Source organism: Lathyrus oleraceus, chromosome 3 (genome assembly GCF_024323335.1).
Source record: "Lathyrus oleraceus cultivar Zhongwan6 chromosome 3, CAAS_Psat_ZW6_1.0, whole genome shotgun sequence".
Classification (NCBI taxonomy): Eukaryota; Viridiplantae; Streptophyta; class Magnoliopsida; order Fabales; family Fabaceae; genus Lathyrus; species Lathyrus oleraceus.
The window spans coordinates 75697491-75719366 of NC_066581.1; the positions used below are offsets into that span (position 1 = coordinate 75697491).

At 32.8% G+C, this 21876-nt stretch overlaps 2 protein-coding genes across 2 annotated transcripts; both read left to right on the top strand.

Moving 5' to 3' along the window:
- The first annotated feature begins 9163 nt into the window (after positions 1-9163).
- LOC127132680 (thiamine pyrophosphokinase 1) lies at positions 9164-12991 on the top strand. Its single transcript, XM_051061642.1, has 6 exons — positions 9164-9607; positions 9692-9788; positions 11661-11733; positions 11924-12025; positions 12265-12514; positions 12648-12991. The coding sequence occupies exons 1-6, from the start codon at positions 9457-9459 to the stop codon at positions 12764-12766; spliced, it is 792 nt and encodes a 263-aa protein (XP_050917599.1). The 5' UTR covers positions 9164-9456; the 3' UTR covers positions 12767-12991.
- Positions 12992-18101: 5110 nt separating this feature from the next.
- Positions 18102-21149, top strand: LOC127132681 (thiamine pyrophosphokinase 1). The gene is made up of 5 exons (XM_051061643.1): positions 18102-18467; positions 18556-18652; positions 20169-20454; positions 20553-20799; positions 20889-21149. Exons 1-5 carry the CDS (start codon positions 18323-18325, stop codon positions 21005-21007), a joined length of 894 nt encoding a protein of 297 aa, XP_050917600.1. The 5' UTR covers positions 18102-18322; the 3' UTR covers positions 21008-21149.
- The last annotated feature ends 727 nt before the right edge of the window (positions 21150-21876 follow it).

Consider the following 21876-nt stretch of genomic DNA (forward strand, 5'->3'; position numbering starts at 1 on the left):
CTTGGGCTAAGTGACGATAAAAAAACAGAATGGTCAGCTTCACTACGGACCATACCAACCTGTTGTACTACAGTGCTGAATCTGCCGAACCAAGCTCTCAGAGATTGCTTAAGACATAAAGAGACCTGTGTAACCTACACACCATATTCGATGACTCCCCCTGAGCAACAAACCCATGTGGTTGCTCCATGTATACTTCCTCTTTAAGATAACCATGTAAAAAAGCATTTTTGATGTCAAATTGATGAAGAGGCCAATGTCGAATGGCTGCAATGGCTAGAAGAAGTCTAATAGATGCCATTTTGGCTATAGGCGAGAAGGTATCACTATAATCCAATCCAAAAATTTGAGTGTATCTTTTGACTACCAAGCGAGCTTTAAATCGACCAATCTTACCATATGGACCAACCTTCACTATATAAAGTCAACGATAACCTATTAAAGATTTCCTATGGGGTAGAGGAACTAGTTCCCAGGTGTTGGTGTAAGCCCTATAGGCCAATACTTTTGGTACTTGTATCGAATTATTTATTAATAATAAAAGGTTTTTTCTTTATTATGTTTGTTTAATAAAGTCCCTAGAATATCTAGTCCGTTTAATGTATCAAGTGTGACTTAATCATGAGATCACATTAAATATAAGGACATTATTCTTAAAGTATTTGTAGTCGAGCTTTATTGTGAAGTGGGATAGCATTAAAGCATTAAGACTATTATGTATATAGACTAATGATCACATCTCGTGGATCATGGATAAGGAGTTATCAAGTCTTAAACATAGGTATGAATATTAAGAGTAATATTTATACTGGATTGACCCGCTATGAGAATACTATATAGAATGTTATGCAAAGTGTCATAATTTATTCTCATAGTGATAATGGTGTATACCACCCTTCGACCTGAAACCACTATGGACCTTAGATGTAGAGTCGAGTGCCTTATTGCTGATCAAACATTGTCCGTAACTGGATGACCATAAAGACAATTGATGGGTACTCCACGAAGCATGCTAAGGGACATGAGTGACCTAGATGGAATTTGCCCATCCTGCGTAACAGGATAAATGTCTATAGGCCCAATATTGAACTGGACAAGGATGACACGGTCTATGCCTTGTGTTCAATATAGACATAAGGGCAAAAAAATAATTGTACACATAAGTATTATCACAAAAGGATTTGTCATATCACATGACATTTTCGTGTCTTGGATAGCAGTGATGTGTTGCTAGATACCGCTCATTGTTTATCATGTTAAATACGTGATTTAATATAATTGTCAATGCCGCGAAAACCTACAGGGTCACACACAAAAGGACGGATTGATGAGAGATAGAGTAACTAAGGAACACCGTAAGGTACGGTGCACTTAAGTGAATTGTAGAACATCGTAAGGTACGGTGTACTTAAGTAGAATACAAAATATGGTAAGGTACCACGCGCTTAAGTGATTTTGGCATATTATAAGATATGGGCCACATACACTTAAGTGGGGTTTTTAGCTTATAGCCCACACAAGTGGTTCTATAAATAGAACCCTTGTGTAGAAGCATATGTGCAGTTGCAATTTTGTTTCTCTCTCACTCTCTCTCTTACTCAAAGCCTTCATTCGTAGCAGCTAGCACTGAGATTGAAGAAATTTGTTCGTGTGGATTGAGTAGAGGCGTTGTCATCGTTCAACGTTCGCGATCGCTCCGTAGATCTGCATCAAAGGTTACAATCGCCACAAGAGGTAACGATTCTATCACTGATCATGCTCATTCGTAAGGATCACTAAAGGAGAAATTTTAAATTCTGCTGCATTTTGGATCGCTCTTCTCCTTTAGTGGTATCAGAGCCACTTACGAAACCATGCATCTGATAGTTGTTTATTTTCTATATTTTCTGTATTAATACGATTAAAAGACATAATGAATCAAAGAATAAACGAGTAATTAAATTTGGCATCATGTGTGTACGATTTGGATGATTCATGTTGACTATGCTTCGGAATCCGACATTAGTATGGTGAAGCAGCGATGCATCGATCGTCCATAGGTTATGCAATTGAGATCGATCAAGTTATATATATTATATAAGTAATCCTGATGCAAAATACGGTATATATGATATATTGTTTCTGTTTCATTCATTCAAACACTTAATGGTTGTTTTCCTTTGAGCGATCAATGGCCATTTGCTTCTTGATCCGACATTAGTATGGTGAAGCAATGACGTGTTGATCAATCATACTGAATCAACAATCGAGATGTGTTTGACGGTCTGAAATTGGTGCATTAGGGTTAATGACGGCACAAAGGTTGTGTTGTCAAAGAGTTATGCGATTAGGGTTGTGACTGCGCAAGAGTTGTACCTTAAAGTATCAAGTGTTGATGCGAAAAACGACGTCGATTTCAAATGAATTGTTCATTAAAAATTTCGGCCAGGGGCGCTTCCCTCTTGACCCCCGTCCGCTGACCGGGCAGCGGACCCCCAGCTAACTCTGTGTAGTGTGATGGGTCGCCGAAATTTAATTTGGTTTTAATTAATTAAAATTAATAATAATAATGTGTTTATTATTATTGTCTTGTGGTGATCGGTTATGGCCTTAGTTTTCCTTTATTTTGTTTTGGGTTTTTAAAATACGACATGCGTGTCGTGCCTCTCTTTTAATCTCTTAATGTAACTTCTTTTCTCATCTCACTCCCTCGTATGTAAAATGAGTTTCTTTTATGTAATGTAATGTTATGAAGAAAGAGAAGAATTCAATATCAAAGGAGGACAACCTTGAAGATCTTGCTTGGAGAAGCTTAGATCGTTATTAGGTTAGCTTAGGTTCTCTCATTGGCTTGGGAGAACAATTGCTCTAGGGGTCATAACTGTTTCATTATGTATGTTGATGCATGTGAATGTATGTTGATGCATGTGAGAGACGATTTATATGATAAATAAGCCGGTGAGATCAAAATAATTGCAAATTCCCTCAAATTAAATATTAACTTTATGCTTTCCAAGTTTTAGCACTCATCAAGACTAGTATCAGATAATGTAGGTTTCGCCTACACGAGGTGCATGTTCTATATTAGTAAGGTGCGATGGGATAATTGTAATATCCAATTGTTAAAACAATGGGTCAAACTTAACTAAACAAATTATAATAAGATTATATATGTTTAGAAGCAAGAGTTGGAAATGATCCATGTGATGGATTGGAATAAGGAGTTATTCACCCAACTAAAATATTCGAGAATTGTATTAGATACAATTGGAAGGAGTTCCTACCTAAATAACCTAGTTTTGTGTAATCCGCCTACGCGAACTTAAAACAAAGTGAAATGTGGATCTCGACCCACTAGAAAATCTTCCAACGGGATTTTCCGAATCAAATGGTGAGGGTCATTTGTTTTGAGTAAAATAGTGGGAGCATATTTAATTAAAGGCCTAATTAAATATGTTATTGATACTTATATTTTCATTATTTTCATGTAGATTACCATGACAACAAACACCTCTAACAACATTTTGCGATCAATCATTGACAAGGAAAAATTGTCTGGGACAAATTTTGTGGATTGGCATCGAAATTTGAGGATTATCCTCAAACATGATAGAAAGTTGTATGTCTTGGAGAAACCTGTTCCTGAAGAGGAACCTCCTAGTTCTGCACCTAAGGCAGAAAGAGATGCTTATAAGAAGCATGTTGATGATGCCAATGAAACTGTTTGTCTCATGCTAGCTACCATGAACTCAGAGTTGCAAAAGCAACATGAGAACATCGAAATATTCGATATGATCGAACACTAGAAGATGCTTTATCAAGAGCAAGCAAGGCATGAAAGTTTGAAGTTTCAAAAGCCCTTTTTCAAGGCACGTTAGCTGAGGGAGCCCCTGTAGGTCCCCATGTGCTCAAGATGATTGGGTATGTGGAAAACCTTGAGAGGTTGGGTTTTCCCCTCGGAAAGGAACTTGCGACTAATTTGATCTTGCAATCGTTGCCAGATAGATTCAGTCAATTTGTCCTAAATTTCAATATGAATGATATGGACAAATCTCTTCCTGAACTGCTAGCCATGTTAAGAACTGCTGAGCAGAATCTGAAGTCAAAAGGGAAGTCCATTCTGATGATCGGAAATGGAAAGAGACATAACAAAAGACCCACCAAGCAGGGTGATAAAGGGAAAAGCAAGGAAGTTGACAAACCCAAACCCATTGTTGCTGCTTTGAAGCCTAGTGGAGGCATAACAAAGGAAGACACCTGCTTCCAATGCGGTAAGACCAGACACTGGAAGAGAAACTACCAAAAGTACCTAGAAGATAAGAAGAATGGAGTAGAGACTTCAACTTCAGGTATTTTTGTTATTGAAATTAATTTATCTACTTCTACATCATGGGTATTAGATACTGGATGCGGTTCTCACATTTGTACCAATGTGCAGGGGCTAAAAAGGAGTAGAGATTTGGCAAAAGGTGAAGTTGATCTACGAGTTGGCAATGGAGCAAAGGTTGCTGCTTTAGCCGTAGGAACTTATGTATTGACTTTACCTAGTGGTTTAATAATTCGGTTAGAGAACTGTTATTATGTACCTGCAATTAGCAGGAATATCATTTTCGTTTCTTGTTTGGACAAGTTTGGTTTTTCATTTATAATAAAGAACAATTGTTGCTCAATTTATTTGAATGATATATTCTATGCTACTGCACAAATGAACAATGGACTATATGTCATTGATCTTGAAATGCCTATTTATAACATTAATACTAAAAGGATGAAACCTAATGAGTTAAATCCAACTTACCTTTGACATTGTCGATTAGGCCACATAAATGAGAAACGCATTTCCAAACTCTATAAAGATTGACTATTGGACTCTTTTGATTATGAATCATATGAGACATGCAGATCTTGTTTAATTGGAAAGATGACAAAGTCTCCATTCACAGGAAAAGGTGAAAGAGCTAATGATCTTTTGGCCTTCATACATAGTGATGTATGTGGACCACTGAACATACCAACCAGAGGAGGTTTTCAGTACTTCATCACATTTACTGATGATTTCAGTAGATATGGTTATGTGTATTTAATGAAACACAAATCAGAGTCCTTTGAAAAGTTCAAGGAATTCAAGAATGAAGTACAAAACCAACTAGGTAAGAATATTAAAACTCTTCGATCAGATCGAGGTGGTGAGTATTTAAGCCTAGAGTTTGATGACCATCTGAAAGAGTGTGAGATCCTATCTCAACTTACTCCTCCTGGAACACCCCAATGGAATGATGTATCTGAGAGAAGAAATCGAACCCTGTTAGACATGGTCCGATCCATGATGAGTCATGCCGATCTTCCAAACTCCTTTTGGGGACATGCACTATTGATAGCAGTTTACACACTTAACCGTGTTCCATCCAAAAAGGTTGAGAAGACACCATATGAGATATGGAGTGGTAAGAAACCACATATGTCTTACATGAAGATTTGGGGTTGCGAAGTTTATGTGAAACGACAAATTTCAACTAAGCTTGAGCCCAAATCTGACAAATTTATAAAGGTGATAATTAAAAAATGTCATTGGTTGATCTGACGTGAGATGCGAAGGTCGTTGGATGATTATCAATGGTTTAGATGAAGGCGATTCCTTGATTCAATGCGGTGAATTCGTGAGTCTCAATGTATTAACCACCTGAATAGATACTTATGGTTGGATTGCGCCTTTGAATTAAATTGGTCTTATTAAACATTTGAAAAAAAAATCTGAATTTTGTTCAACACATGTTGCTATAGTAGATAATATTTTAATTTAAACTAGTAAAAAACCTGTGTGTACACACGAGTTATAATCTGGTATGCTTATTTTCATAGATATGTGAAGATGTTATTTTCTTGAAGTTGTACAAACAAAATTATATATGTGAAATTAATATCTTTTGGATCAACAATAGACTTTCCCGTGTATACACATTATTTTTGTTTTAACATTGTTTATAAAAATATTTGATTAAATATAAGCAAAACTTCTTTCCTCGGTCAGAATATCAGACGTGTCTCCTTGCCATTAGACTCCCTCAGATTCCCTGTTATCTCTTCTTTTCATCGTATAAGCAAAACTTCTCTCTTATTCCTCATTTCTCATGTTTTCTTCTCTCTCCTCAATTTTCTCCCTCTAACCAAAATCAACCCCACTTTCATCTTTTCTCTATACACATTCAAGCTTTTGTTCATCACATTCCTAAAAAACTCATACTTTTTCTTTCATCCCGAGAACAAATCTCTTTAAAATTCAGAATTGTTCATCATCTCAAGAACACCTTCTTCACAAACTCAAAATTACCCTTGAACCCAAGGACAAACACATACCATACCCATCAAATCCATCTCACTTCAAGTGACCTTTTATCTCACACCCCGAAAAAACCTTATGTCGCCAACAACTTTATCAAACCCTAAATATTCGTTTTGCACTCAAGAAAAACTCTTCAACGAACCCATAAAACTCTTCTTCTTCCACAATCCTCATCCATGTTCATCCACAAACTCTCAAATTTCACTTTTCCCAACTTTCTTCAACCCTTTAGTGTCTCCTTCCTATTGCTATCTTAATCTTCCAAATTATTTCTCAACTCAATCTCACCCACCCTCTTTTACTTTTATGTAACATTTCTCAACAATAATATAATATGTGTTTTGTTTCAAATAAACAAACTTTAGATTTAGCCTTTATACACCCTCATATTTCTTCTATATCGTTGTGATCACTCTCTTTTATTCTTGCAATTCAAAATATAAGGATATTAAGAGAGTGATAAATAATATTTTAAAAGTCTAATTAAAGTGTAATTGAAACATTACTATCTAAATGGTAGTTAAAACATGATATATGGAGAGTTGATCCATATATGGTCGGAAACAAATAACAAAAATTCAATATATAATATATTGCATAAAGAAAGGAAGAAGTTTATTAATCATAGTTGAAAAAGAAAGAAGTTTATAAATCATAGTTGAAAGAAAAGATAGTGCACATCAGGAAATTGATGCAGAGGAAAGATAAAGATTTTTTTCATTTAGAGAAATTTAAAAAAAAAAGAAAAGATTGTTTAGATTTGAGATTGAATTAATAGGCATAATACATAAATCAAAGTTACATTTGAATTAGTTTTGAATCAGTTTGGTTTATCTAACTACCATTAAATCTAGTTAGAAAAAATAATATTTAGATAAAAATTGCCCTTAAATTGTGTATGTGGCAAAAATATAGGCCGAAGCAAAAATGAGATTTCCTTAATTTAAAAATCTTTAATACGCCATGTTCTTGTTGATGAAAATATGCAAGTTATTCCTAAAACTCAATTCGCATAAAATTTTATCAATTTTTTTAATTTGATAATATATTTTATAAAATAAAATAAACACATTTAAGTAATCATAAATATCATATGAACCCTTTGTTTTATCCTTAAAAATTAATATTTTATTTATATTTTAAAAAAATGATTTTTTGGAAAAATAAAATTTAAAATAGTAAAAAATATTTTGATTAACATAAATATATACTATTCAATATTATAGCATAGTCATGATTATATTATTTTTATGGTTTGGTTGTCTTTTGATGGCTGAATCTTAAAGATAACTTTACTTTCTATTGTTTTTAAATATAGTAATATATTTGCTCTTTTTCAAAAAGTAAAAAGTTTTTTTTTAATTGTGTATCAAATAATTTATAATAAAAATTTATCCCCACCTTATTCTTGGATAAATAAATGTGATTTTTTGGAAAAAAGTTATACATTGAACAATTTTGATTTTTTTTTAAAAAATAATCAATTTTTTCATTTTTTTAAAAAAATAATCAATAATTAAAAAAAAACAAAAAAAACCAATTTTACAAAAGGATTATATGCCACGAGCCTTAACCGGTAAAGAAGGAATGAGATTGGAGCTTTCTAACACTTTTTTTTAGATATCTTTGGGTGTGAGACGTTTGGCTCGTTGCTTATCGTATCCACCTTTACCCATAGACTTTAGTGTGATTCTTATCAAATAACTATCAAGTCTATTTCATTCTCCATTCTAATCATTTCAATTCAATCATTCTATCATATCTTCTTGCCTCCAATCATCCTTGCTTTCAGCCCTAATGGGCTGAACTACGAAAGCTCTGATTTCCTCATTGCACAATGAGGGTACGTAGGCAGGAGAACCTAGTTTCTTCGCGAGCTATCTTATTTATCAATCTACTTTTTGTATCCAGTTCTCCATTCACTCTATCTATTTCCCTTCCTTTCCCCTTATTCTTTTGCGAGTAATCTTAGATCTAACACCTATTGGAGCAAGAACAATCAAAACGGTTCTCATGGAGTACCATGGATGTTTGGGGTGTTAATACCTTCCCCTTGCATAACCGACTTCCTTACCCAGTATATCTCTTTCCCCCGGGTTTTATCGATGTTTTTCCTTCCCTTTGGGGATAAATAAAGTTCGATGGCGACTCTGTTGTATGTTCGAGCGTGCGATACGTTCAGATATATTTCCGCTAGATAAATTGACGCATCCCTTAACCATGAAAAGGATGCGCCAATGCTATTGACGCATGCATTGGTCCTCAGGAGGAGCCGTTAATGCTCCTAGTGTAATTTGTAGTGTGGGCGTCAATCCCTATGGCGCCTGCATGTGATGCTTCACATTACAAATTGCAATAAGGCGCCAAGAGCATTGACGCCTCCTCATGAGGGCCAATGCATGCGCCAATAGCATTGACGCCTCCTCATGAGGAGCTCAATATATGCGTCAATGCTTTGGCGCATCCTCTTGTAAAACTGATTATTTTGGTATTTTTTTGAATTATTGATTTTTTTTTTGTTTTGAAAAAATTGATTATTTTAAAACGAAAATCAATAATTTTAACCAGAAAATATAAATTGACCCTATAACCCGAAAGTAAATGTTTGGAAAATTGTCTAATTTAACTCGTAAACAATTCAAAAAATCTAATAGTTCAATAAATAAATTTATCCAAAAAAGTTATATTTATCCATAAATAAGTCACCGGCCAAAGTAGTTGTTCTCTTGAATGAAAGTACAGCTATACAATTCAATAAATAGAGGGAAAAAAACGAGAAAATCACGGAATTATAGAGACCAAAAACCTACTAATTTTCAAAATTTATTGATTCGCTACATTCTGCGAAAGATATAGAGGGTTGGACAATATTGGACCACGAAACGAAACCAGCTCATCCATCGCGTAACGCGAAGGATACATTTGTAATTTACCAGCAACCTAGCACAAAACATAAATAGACTTTCATAGCACCCTAACTAATTCCTGCTATAATTCAAACTTTATCATTGACTAATCTTAGCGTCTTCATTCATTTTATATTTCTATCATGACGTTAAATAAAGAATCTTACTAGTAGTACAATTAAATACGAAATTCAACAAGTTGCAGCCAGGTTTGGGTTGGGAGGAAAAAAAATGGAGCTGATGTGTCATTCTTCATCTTTTCTTCTTCCGCCGGAAAATCCAAACACCGCTTCATCTTCTTCCTCTTCTCTTTCTCTAACATACGCTCTTGTTGTTCTCAATCAAAATCTTCCCAAATTCACTCCTCTGCTTTGGGACCACGGTAACTCTTCCTGCACCTTCATCCCTCTTTTATATTATAATATTCGATTCATTCATTCATGCATTGGTTGTTGATTCTTTATAGCGCATATACGAGTTTGCGCTGATGGAGGTGCCAACCGCGTGTATGATGAAATGCCTCTTCTATTTCCTCAACTAAATCCTTCACATGTTCGCTCAAGGTACTACTTTTTTTTCTCTCTCTCTTTCTTTTCAATTGGTTACTAAATTTTTCTTTCTAGTTTGGTTTTTAGCTTTATGTTTACAACAACACCGTGTTTCACTTTTTTTGGGGCTCTACCATTCCGTGGTCCCTAAATTACCATTTTCTCTTCAATTTGGTCCTTCTTAGTAATTAATCTTCTTAGTAATTTTTCTCTCTCAGTAATGTTTTTTTTTCTTGCTGCATTCAATAAATTTCATGAAGGTTTCGAAATTCCTATTTTCTGCAAAACTTCTCATAGTCATCTTAAGTATCTTAAGTTATCAATAGTTGTAACTGTGTTAGTTGTTTTTGAGAGTAAATAGAATCAGAAAAGGATTTCAATGTGACCGGAAAAGTTTTACATCGTCAACAAATCCAAATCGATTGTATGTGCGGATTTTTAGTTATTATTATGAGATACTTTTTATGGTATGATGAGATTATGATTGATTAGCAGTATAAACAATCTTTACACCAATAATACATATAGATTATTACATTACACATTACGTTACTAATACTTTTGATATTATAGTGCTTAGTGCTTGTTTATTTATGCTCATGGTGGCAGTCTGATGTGCTGTATTTGTCTATTTGTTACTGTCTTATTCATGGTTGTCAAAATCTCGATCTCGATCTTAAAATCTTAAGATATTACGATCTCATTCACCCCAACGATCCCGATCTTAAGTAGAATCGTGTATTGTAGCCAAATTGTGAAAAACTGTGAGACCATTGATTATGTGCGATCTTGGCCATTTCCAGCCATGATCAACTGTTTTCCGGCCACCACCATTACATGCCGAGAATGATGACAAACGACATATGAGAAACATTTACAGTTTGGCGGCGTCCATTTCCCCACTAATACACTTGCCTACCAAAATATCATGTAAAAATACTTCGAATGTATAGTATAATTTTTCGTTTTAGTAGTATCTTACGATTTTTGTTACGATTTTATGTTTTACGATATTGCTTTCCCCTCTCAATCTTAGAAAAATAATTGAGTAGGATCTTCTCATCTTAGTTACGATCTTATGTTTTACGATCTTACTATCCCCTCCCGGTCTTATGCAAGATCCCAGTTTTGACAACATTGGTCTTATTAACCATATGTAACTGTGTTATGCTTCCTAAGGGTCTGTTTAGTTACAAATCCAATGTATTCTGTTTTTTTTTACTTCAACTTATAAATATAAGAGAATATAGATCCGATAGGTTTCTCACCATTTTCTTTTACAATCTTCAAAAACAAATGTAACATTTATCAGAAATTTTGAAAATGTCAAAACAATATTTCCCTTGTTTCTGAAATGTATACTTTAAAGCTTGTCTTCCATATCCTCTTTATCACAATTTCTCATTACACGGGTCTTCCATCTCCTTGGTAGTAATTTAAACTAAACTCAAATTTCAAAAAATAAAAACTGAATATTTTCAAAAAGTAAACGAGACCTTATTTATGTTTCCAGTTCTCAAATGTGTCGGAGTGGAGTTACTGGTTTTTTCTGTATTTTATTAATGTAATTGCAGTTACTATTTCATTCATGGGTATATGTGGAAAATAGTATGCGAGTATAGTGGTAGTCAATCATAGCTTTCAATGAGCTGGTTTAACTTTTCTCAGAACGAACTTCTTTATACATTACATTATTCCCACTTTTGAAGTTCATTTGTTGGAGGATTGGGTTGGACTAAATGCTCTATGACATTGGTTGTTTTGCTGAGCTACTGGCAGTACTTGTTTTTGTTTTTGTTGGTGACTTAGAAGCTTGGTTTGTCATTTTGAGTCGACATTTAGTACGTTGCAGGTTTCCTATTCTCTAACTTTCAAGGCTTCTGTCAGGTACAAGCCCGATGCAATCAAAGGAGACATGGATTCAATCAGGACAGAAGTGCTTGATTTCTATGCAAACCTGGTATCCCTCTCTATCTATATCTTTTCTTGTTTTTTGTTTGCCAATCTCCATGTAATGGAGAAAATTATTTCAAAACTCAAATTTCTGGTTCACACAAAATCGCCGTTATTAAGTTTCTATGTTACTGCTAGTATATAATCTTCCTTCCATAAATCGTGTTGAGGGACTTATACTCTTTTGGTTCCTGCAGGGAACAAAGATAATTGACGAGTCTCAAGATCAGGACACCACAGATTTACACAAATGTGTTGCATACATACGTGATCTTGTGCCAAATACTGATAAATCAGAAGTAAGTTTAATATCTGATGATACTTTATTAGTCTTTTGCACGGTGGAGGCATTCGAATGAACTGATGTCAATATGAATTCTAGGCTTAGATAGTTTTTGGATAATGAAATGAATTGAATCTTGTGTAGAATGATCCCTTGACCCTGCTTAATTGTAAAGAATTACTATAATGCTATGTGTATTTTGTTCTACCTTTTGGATTTAATCTCGGCTGCCCTTATCTCTCAACATGATGGCAGCTATGCATTCTTGCTACTGGAGCACTTGGCGGGAGATTTGATCACGAGATGGGAAATATTAATGTGCTCTGTCGATTCTCCAACACACGTATTATCCTTCTATCTGATGATTGCCTGATTCATCTTCTTCCAAAGAATCACTCACATAAGATCTTTATTCAACCTTCTGTTGAGGGTCCACATTGTGGTCTCGTTCCCATCGGGATGCCATCAGGAAGTTCTACAACCACAGGACTCCAGTGGGACCTCAGTAAGTATTGCATATTGTGCTCCTAATGAGTAAATAAATACATATATGCCCAATGCTTTACCGAATCATCATCTTTAAGTTCTTTCACAATCATCCAGATGTGATCTGATGATTAACAATTTGACCATTTCAGATGACACGGAGATGAGATTTGGCGGTTTAGTAAGCACATCAAATATTGTAAAAGGAGATATAGTAACAGTACAGTCTGATTCAGATCTTCTTTGGACTATTTCTATCAAGAAGCTCTAGATTTTACACGATGTGCATTCGACACCAAATTTTCATATCATACATGTCTAGTAACTAGACGGGTCTTATTCTATTTAAAGGCCAGGCTTTCTCCTGACCTCTGTTTATGTTTCATTTTCTTTTCATTTACCATGTGAATCATGGGACGGTAGAAGGGAATTATTCATTAATTTGGGAAGTTCTATTCCTAATAACTAATAAAAATCATGGAAGTTCAGGCGCAAAGAAGTTACATAAATTATATGGCTCCATTTTATGTTTTTGTTGGGCTTATTGTAATAAGCAAAACAAGTTCACAGAAGAAAGTTGGGGAAAAAAGAAGAAAGTTGCGACTGGCTGATTCTTATTCTGGAATCATACACTAAAGACTCATTTTTAGAAGTGTTATTTGTTACAAAGGTTTCTTTTAATTACAAATTCAACAAATAGTTATGGTTTCATCTTTAAAAGCATGCAAAGCAAGCTACTTTAGTTGTTTGACGGGAAACATGGGTGACTGTATTCAGCTATTTGTTTGGATGTATTTGTATGACTATTTTTTGTAAAAATAACCATTTTTAGTTGTTGCTCCCTTAAATCCTCTATAGTTGGTTTGCTTTCTACGCAGCATAATATGATAGATAGATTTTAGCGCAGCTTGTAATATTATATTCTTACTCCTATCTTTAATTCGTATCTTTATTTTCTCACAAACCAGTGGTATCTGGACCATTGAATGTATTAACATGGTGCAATGAAAATGGCTACTCTATCGTCACCAACTAAAATTACCTGCCATTTGTTCTGCTTAATGTCTCCATTTTTTTTATTTTGTATGATCATTAATGCAAATGCCACATCCCACTGAAGTCTAGGTTTTGAAGAATATTCTTCCCTTCCAACCAGGCCAACTTATGGTTTGCATGGGTCAGGATAGAAATGCTATTCCCATCTTTAGGGGTGACAATTGTTAAAAGTTACAACTGACCATAACATCCGGATATATATCTTTAGATGTATTTTTTTACACACTTCTCAATGTTAATAGATAAGAAATTTTTATTTTGTTAAAAAAATAGTCTGGAGATGTATCTCCTTACAAAATCATTATGATCCGGAGATGAATCTTCAGAATATGTCCGGTTAATTATAAGCGGTGCAAATTGATGAGAAACTATTATTTTGTTCAAATTTATGTCTAGAGATGCATATCCGAAATATGTCTCGTTAATTTAAACTAGAAACAAATAGTAACAATGGCAAAATGTAAAAATAAAATAAATTAACATAAAAATTAAGGGTGTTCATGGATGCGGGTCGATCTATAAATCCGCTGATCCAAATCGAACCAATCCATAAATTACTCGAATCCATTCATTACGAATATACCCAACTCAACCCATAACAACCCGTATAATTTTGATTGAGAATTTCTTAATGCACCCTATATGTTTCTTATACACCAAGCGAAAATACTAAAATGCCCATAAGTTTTTAGAGATGCATCTCCATATGCACCCAATACCCACTCAACGTAGTCCATTTTGAGTGACGCCCTATAAGTTTGATTTTTTTTAATACCGGAGATGCATTTTCGGTATATTTTCGTAGATACATTTTCAGAACGTTTACACAGCAGCAGAAGTAGACAACAAAAACATGTAATTTGAGAAAATAAAATTAACATTCATAACATAAAAAAGATATTACATATATGATTTTAACATAAAATGCATTACACATCAATATTCAAGTGGACACTTCAACATCTTCATAATATCTCCAACTGATCTTGAAATCGTCGCTTCCAACTCGAGCGGAACTTTTGTTTTGAAATGGAAAAATGTATTTCACATAACACTTACATCTACATCCGTCTTGATGTCAAATGGATTTCATATTTAATATCGTCAAGAGATGTGTACTCGTTGAGCTTAAACTTCCGTCTGGGAGTCGTCCCGGAGAAGGAGACATTTGCGATAACCACAGATGTTTATCTGTGAGATTTGAGACATTTTCAATTTGTGTGAAATAAAAAACAAAAGCACCTTAATTTATAGAAGTTGTAGACAAATGTGGACTATTTAAAACCTGATATGCTGATTTCGCAGATATATCTCCGATTCCACACCCTATTATTTTATTTCGAAGATCCATCTCCGGAACCTCTTATGAACTGAACAAGCAGAACAGAGAACCTTTGAAAACATAAATTAAGTGAAAATATTTTTTAACAAATGAAAAAGTGTTATGAAAAAGATAAAAAATAATAAAATAATAAAATAATAAGAAATTGAATATATTACACTTCATTAATATTGAGACATAACTATATACACTTATTTATCTGGCTAAACAAAAAATTAAAATGAATCAAAATATTTGTACTCTCGTTCCCACTGTGATCTCGTTCCCATCAGGATGCCATCACGAAGTTCTACAACCACGAGATTCCAGTGGGATCTCACTAAGTATTGCATATTGTGCTCCTAATGAGTAAATAAATACATGACAGTATATACACAATGTTTTAGCAAATCATCATTAATTTCTTTCACAATTATACAAATGTGATCTTATTTGACAATGAAGTCTAGTGATTAACAATCTATATTGACCATTTCAGACGACACAGAGATGAGATTTGGCGGTTTAGTAAGCACATCAAATATTGTAAAAGGAGATATAGTAACAATACAGTCTGATTCAGATCTTCTTTGGACTATTTCTATCAAGAAGCTCTAGGTTTTACACGTTGTGCATTCGACACCAAATTTTCGAGCTTACTTCGCTTGCACCGAGCCATTTCAATTCATTCTTATATCCGATCATCTTTCCAAATAATTTTGTGATATCCAAATTACTAAGATCAATTGATTATTTGATGGTTGTAACCTTCAATTGCAATTCCATACACATAAACCTTAAAATTTTGTTCGCACATTCTTTTTATAAACGGACTTTCCTAAGTTGTCTAGTTTGTTGATTAAATAGAGAAAACGAGTCTACACCGATTCCACGAATTCATGGGGTTTCATATGAAAAATCCCATACTCCTCTATCAATATATTGATTTTAGAATCCTTAACGTATTCAGTTCCATTGTAAAGAAATTGAAGAGCATTCCACATTGTTTGTGCACTCTTATGATGTGAGATAGAGTAATATAATTTAACTCTCAACACAAAGATAAGTATATTTTTCACCTTTAAATCATATGATGCCTTTTCGGTTTCATCATTTGTCCAATCTTTTGGGAGTTTAACAGAACTATCGACTTCGTTTTTGGGAATAGAATGTCTGTTGGTAATTGCTACCCATAGATTGACATTAAGTGCATGTACCTGTTTTCCTTCCAATATGCATAATTTTCACCTTTAAAAGTGGTGCTCTATATACGTTCCCTTCGATGATCTTCACCCATAATCTCAAACTTTTGACCGCTTATATCTGATCAAAAGTCCAAGCTCTATGACTAATTGTTGGGCGAGAATATGGAGTGTTTAACGGTCTAGAAAGGGGTGAATAGACCTCCCAATTAAAAATTTCATTGAAAATAGTTTGAAAAATGTTTATCATAGTTTTAAAACAAAAATAATTTTGCGTGGCGAAAACAAATTTTTAGCGTAAAAGAGATTATGCCTATAGATTGAAATTGGCACATAATGACTTAAAGATAATAAAGGTTCATCCATAAATTCAACATAATATACAAACTAATTAGTTACATTGAATTATTGACAAAATTAAACAAGAAGTGTGATTTTACAACACCAACACTATCTGGATTCTACAATCATAATTTTCAGTTTAATCTTCCACGAGACAAAATCAAAGGTCCAATTTTAACAATGTCTACGAAAATATTTTCTTCAAGGAATCTTCCAAGAAAATATTAATCACAAACAAACTTCTCACATATCTAACACCTCGTTGATGAAATATTTTATCCATGCGAAATGAATGAAGAAAAAGGTAGAAGATTAAAGATTTTGTTTGCAAGAACACTCAAAAACCATATCCAAGAATATTTTGAAAGTTAGAGAGCAAAAGTGCATTGTAAATCTTAGAGCAATAGTGGACGTACATTATGATACTTTACTGAAGGTTTTGAGAGAAAATAATTTGTATAGGTGTTGCAGATCTAACACAAAAATGAGTGAAAATGATGTTTGATTCAAGTCATAGCCAAAAAGCATGATTTTAGTCAAATGGAAAATTGATTCGAATCAAGATCTAAAATATACGAGAAACTCATTTGTGTGATTCGACTCACATGATTCGAGTCATTAAACATGTGATTCGAATCAAATAAGATAGTGGCAAACCATAGAAATGCGGTATTGCATGATTTGAATCAAGTGCAAGTTGTGACTCGAATGAAGGGTGATATGATTTGAATCAAGCACAAGTTGTGATTCGAGTCATGATAGCTCAAACATTTCCCGAAAGTCCCTCTTTCATTTGATTCGAGTTATGGGATGTGTGATTCAAATCACACTTCTAGAATCTCTTTTTTTTTTTCAAATTTAAAGAGGTTTCGAGATTCTACCAATGTCATAACTTGAATCAATCTCAAATATAATTTTTAATCCAAAAGCTCGACAAAATGACTTGAAGCATATTGCTTACATTATAGTCAAACGGTTTGATTTATGCATGCAAAACTATGGATAAAAAATGTAATCCTAAAATGCACAATCGGTGAGAAGACTCGATGAAATATAAACTAGACCAAAAACTTAAAAGACAAACAATTAAAACATAACCTAGAAGACAAAGACAATGCCATTTCACAACTAATCACTTAATCAACAATAATTTAATCAACAACCAATCACTTAGTCATCCCCTAACCACTTAATCAACACATATTTCCTTAATGTTGAAGTAACTAAGGCAAACAACATTACGAAGGTCACAAACAAGGTATACTTCATCTAGCTCTTCATCAACTTCATCTTCATCTTCATTTCATCATTGAGTTTGACATCATTGAACTTTTTTCGTTCATTTAATTTCTAAAGTAACAAAAAGATTAACTTTTTTTCTCTTTGATTCATTTCTTCATCAAACCAAACAAAATGCCTACATTTCTTGAAGCCTTACATATAAAAAACAAATAAAAATAAAAGTAGATTCATGAATGAATAATATAATTTATAATTAAGTCAAACTTCCAAAAAATATAAAACATAAGAAACTTACCTTATACATCCCACATCGATAAAAAAAAAATAGAAATTTATATTCGAATCCGTCCATATCATCATCAATAGAACATAAAATGGATCATGCCTCAATATAAAATATTCTATCCTTATCATTGACTATTAATCTCAACTAGTATAAACTATGAACCTTGCAAGTTAGGGCCTCTAAGGGAAGATATTAGCGTGTAACATGTTTCATTCATTATTAAACTTTATGGTGACGCAAAATGATAATATAGTTGTACCACCATCTGTTATAAGAATAGATGAAAAAAAATATACATATGTTATAAGAAGAAGGAGAAACAAGAACTTCCATTGAACCCAACAGCAAGTTAAGTAAGGTGTAGCAAGATTTGAGAGAATGGAACTGATGTCTCATTCCTCAACCTTCCTTCTTCAGCCGGAGAATCCAGACGCAGCTTCCTCTTCTTCTGTCTCTCTAACATACGCTCTCATTGTTCTCAATCAACCTCTCCCCAAATTCACTCCTCTGCTTTGGAGCCACGGTAATCTTCCTGCGACCATCCTTCAACTATTATATAGTTTTTATTAGATTGATTCATGCAATGGTGGTTACTTGCTGGTTCTTTGCAGCACATATACGAGTGTGCGCAGATGGAGGTGCCAACCGTCTGTATGATGAAATGCCTCTTTTGTTTCCTCTAGAGGATCCTTCTCATATTCGCTCACGGTACTGAGTTTTTTTTTTCTTTCTTTCAATTTTGTTCTAAATTTTTGTAATTTTTTAAATAATATTTACTTGTGTATTTAGATAGATTATTGGAGTAATTTGTTACTAGTATTTATAAGATAAGATTTTTTTTTATTTATAAAATTATAATGTCTACGAGAATAATTTTTATCAAGATTTGAAATAATATTTATATTTCTTATCTAATGACGGTAGTTCTGTTAAGACAAATTAATAGTTGCGTGTTGACAAATTAATAGTTGCGTAAAGACACGGGATATTTCAGTTGTTTAATAAGATAGGATTGAAAAAATAATTTTTTTGTTAAATAATTATAAAATAAAATTGACCTAATTGTATATGGTAGTTTTTTTTTACATTTTGTAATTGTACACAGTAAAAATTGCGTGCGTCTGACTTTGATAAGGTAGATAATTAATTTTATAACTTATAATTTATTATTAATTACTAATAGTTTCTAGTTTATATATGATGATTGAAAATTAGTAGTTGATAGATTAATTGTATTATTTAATAAAATTAATGATTCAATTATCTTATAAATATGAAATGATATAAAAAAGGTCTTTAATGTATAATTATTTTATTTTAAATTAAAATAAATTCTAAATAATATTTTTTAACATAATAAAAATAAAAATAGAAAAAAATAATAAATTATAAGTTAATAATTAAAACGCTATTTGAAATAGTTTCTGAAAAATAAGTTATAAATTAATAAAATAAATTATAAATTCATGATAAAAATATTGTTATCAAATATACATAAATTATCATATAAATTTATACCTTATAAACTTAAAATATCGAGCCTAAATACATAAGTTGATCTTGACAAAATAAATAAATTATAATTGTAAAAAGTAATTATAAGTATAGATATTTTTAGAAACTTTTACTTGGAGTTGGAGATACAAAGCATAGTTACTTCTTAATCTTTTATATTTTATCTTATTTATAAAAATAAAAAAAATTGAATAATTTTGACTTTTTTTTCACATTTTTACATTTTAAAATTATGTAAAAATAATATACACATCCCTTTCTCTTAAAATTATGCTATGTTAATTTTAAATAATGTTTAACTTAATTTTAAAAAAAAATTATAACATAATTTGTTAGGTTTGACAAGTCAAACATAATTTAAAAATATACATGTAATTAATTTTAATTTGAAGTGCATAAATATAAAAATAATTAAAACTATTTAAATATAAAATATATTTAATTTGTTAAATCAACTACAATAAATGCACCAAAACTATAACTAAATTTAAATATAAACATATAATTTAACAAATATGTGTTAAAACATAATTATAAAGAGACACGGTGAATGAAAATTTTACGTAAAATGAGTAGCATTTTTTCATATGTATTTACTTGTAAATTCTACATCCCCCGCTTCTTATATATATATATAAATTATAATAAAATAATTTTGATACTAAAAAGAAATTAATGTATTATTATAAACTGGTATGGTTTCTGTCAGGTACACGCCTGATGCAATCAAAAGTGACATGGATTCAGTCAAGACTGAAGTACTCGATTTCTATGCAAAACTGGTACTATTGTTTGTCAATCTCAATGTTCATGTAATGGAGAGAATAATTTCAGAACTCAACCTTCTGGATTCACTCCAAATTGCCATTACTGGTCCCTATGTCGAAGGTTTTGTGGTGTTTATAATTGACGAGTCTAAAGATCAGGATACTACAGATTTGCACAAATGTGTTGCATACTTACGTGACCTTACACCAAATACTGATAAATCAGAAGTAAGTTGAATATCTGGTGATAACACCTATTCATGAATATATATAGCATTGGAATTAATCTCAGCTGTCTTTTATCTCTCAACAATACATGATTGCAGCTATGCATTCTCGTTGCTGGAGCACTTGGAGGTAGATTTGATCACGAGATTGGAAACATCAATGTCTTGTGTCTCTTCTCAAACACACGTATTATCCTTCTATCTAATGATTGCCTCATTCATCTTCTTCCAAAGAATCACTCGCATAAGATCTTCATTCAATCTGTCGAGGGTCCACACTGTGGACTAGTCCCCATTGGGATACCGTGTGGAAGTTCTACAACCACGGGACTTGAGTGGGACCTTAGTAAGTATCAACACAATACATGCAGTATAGTATATACGCCATGCTTTTGATGAAGACTGATGATTAACAATCTATTTTGACAATTTCAGATGACATGGAGATGAGATTTGGCGGTTTAATAAGTACGTCAAATATTCTAAAAGGAGATATTGTAACAGTACAGTCTGATTCAGATCTTCTTTGGACTGTTTCTATCAACAAGCTCTAGATGGAACAGATTTTATAGTACTATTTATTATCATTGAATTTATAGCAGCAGTTATGGTCGTGACTGTGTAAGTTATTATGTAATGTGTGTGAATAAAAAGAAAATTGTAGACTGTTTTGGATTAGAAAGTGGTTATTTAAGAGAATGAGAGACTTGACTCTTAAATTCTGGAGAGGAAGACATCCAAAACTTTCAACTTTCTTCCTTACTCTAAAGTTCTCTCCTATACTCTTATATATCATTCATCAAGTGTAATTTTCCAATTCACTACTATTTCATACATTGGAAGTGAATTGAGTCGGTCATGAATAAATTTGTTCCTCAATTAAAACTGCCACTCATTACATTACATTGGTGTTTTCATTTTCATCATGTCTGATCAAGCACGCTTTAAGGAGATTCAAGATGAAATTAAGAAAGATGTGCAAACCGAGCTCAAGAAATTTATGGATACCATGGATATTTAGAATCGTGACTATGCACAATGACATACAAAACTATTGAAAGTGAAGCCGATAACTTAGATTGAGATGGTTGTAGAGTCGTTGTTACAGCGTACATATGTATCACAATATGATGACAAGAACTCACACATTTATCGGAATTGCACTTTATTTCAAGTTCAAAATATGAAATTCGAATTTCGCAGATCTGATGATACTCATGTAATTGAGTGTATTTTTTAAAGCAGGACAATTTTTTTGAATACTACAACACTAGTGCCATGGTACCAGATGATGTAGAGAACAAATCCGTTTTAGATATTAGAAATGGCAACTCTTCAAACGAGCAATTGAGGTATATTTTGACCATTTTTGCTATTATGGCAACTCCACGCATAAGAATGGAGCAAAATGTGTCTGTTGTGT

Coding starts and splice junctions, on each gene's coding strand:
- LOC127132680 (XM_051061642.1), top strand. CDS start 9,457: ATGGAGCTGATGTGTCATTCTTCATCTTTTCTTCTTCCGCCGGAAAAT. Junction 9,789..11,660: donor CCTTCACATGTTCGCTCAAG/GTACTACTTTTT, acceptor GGCTTCTGTCAG/GTACAAGCCCGATGCAATCA. Junction 11,734..11,923: donor TTGATTTCTATGCAAACCTG/GTATCCCTCTCT, acceptor TGGTTCCTGCAG/GGAACAAAGATAATTGACGA.
- LOC127132681 (XM_051061643.1), top strand. CDS start 18,323: ATGGAACTGATGTCTCATTCCTCAACCTTCCTTCTTCAGCCGGAGAAT. Junction 18,468..18,555: donor TCCTCTGCTTTGGAGCCACG/GTAATCTTCCTG, acceptor GGTTCTTTGCAG/CACATATACGAGTGTGCGCA. Junction 20,800..20,888: donor GGGACTTGAGTGGGACCTTA/GTAAGTATCAAC, acceptor TGACAATTTCAG/ATGACATGGAGATGAGATTT.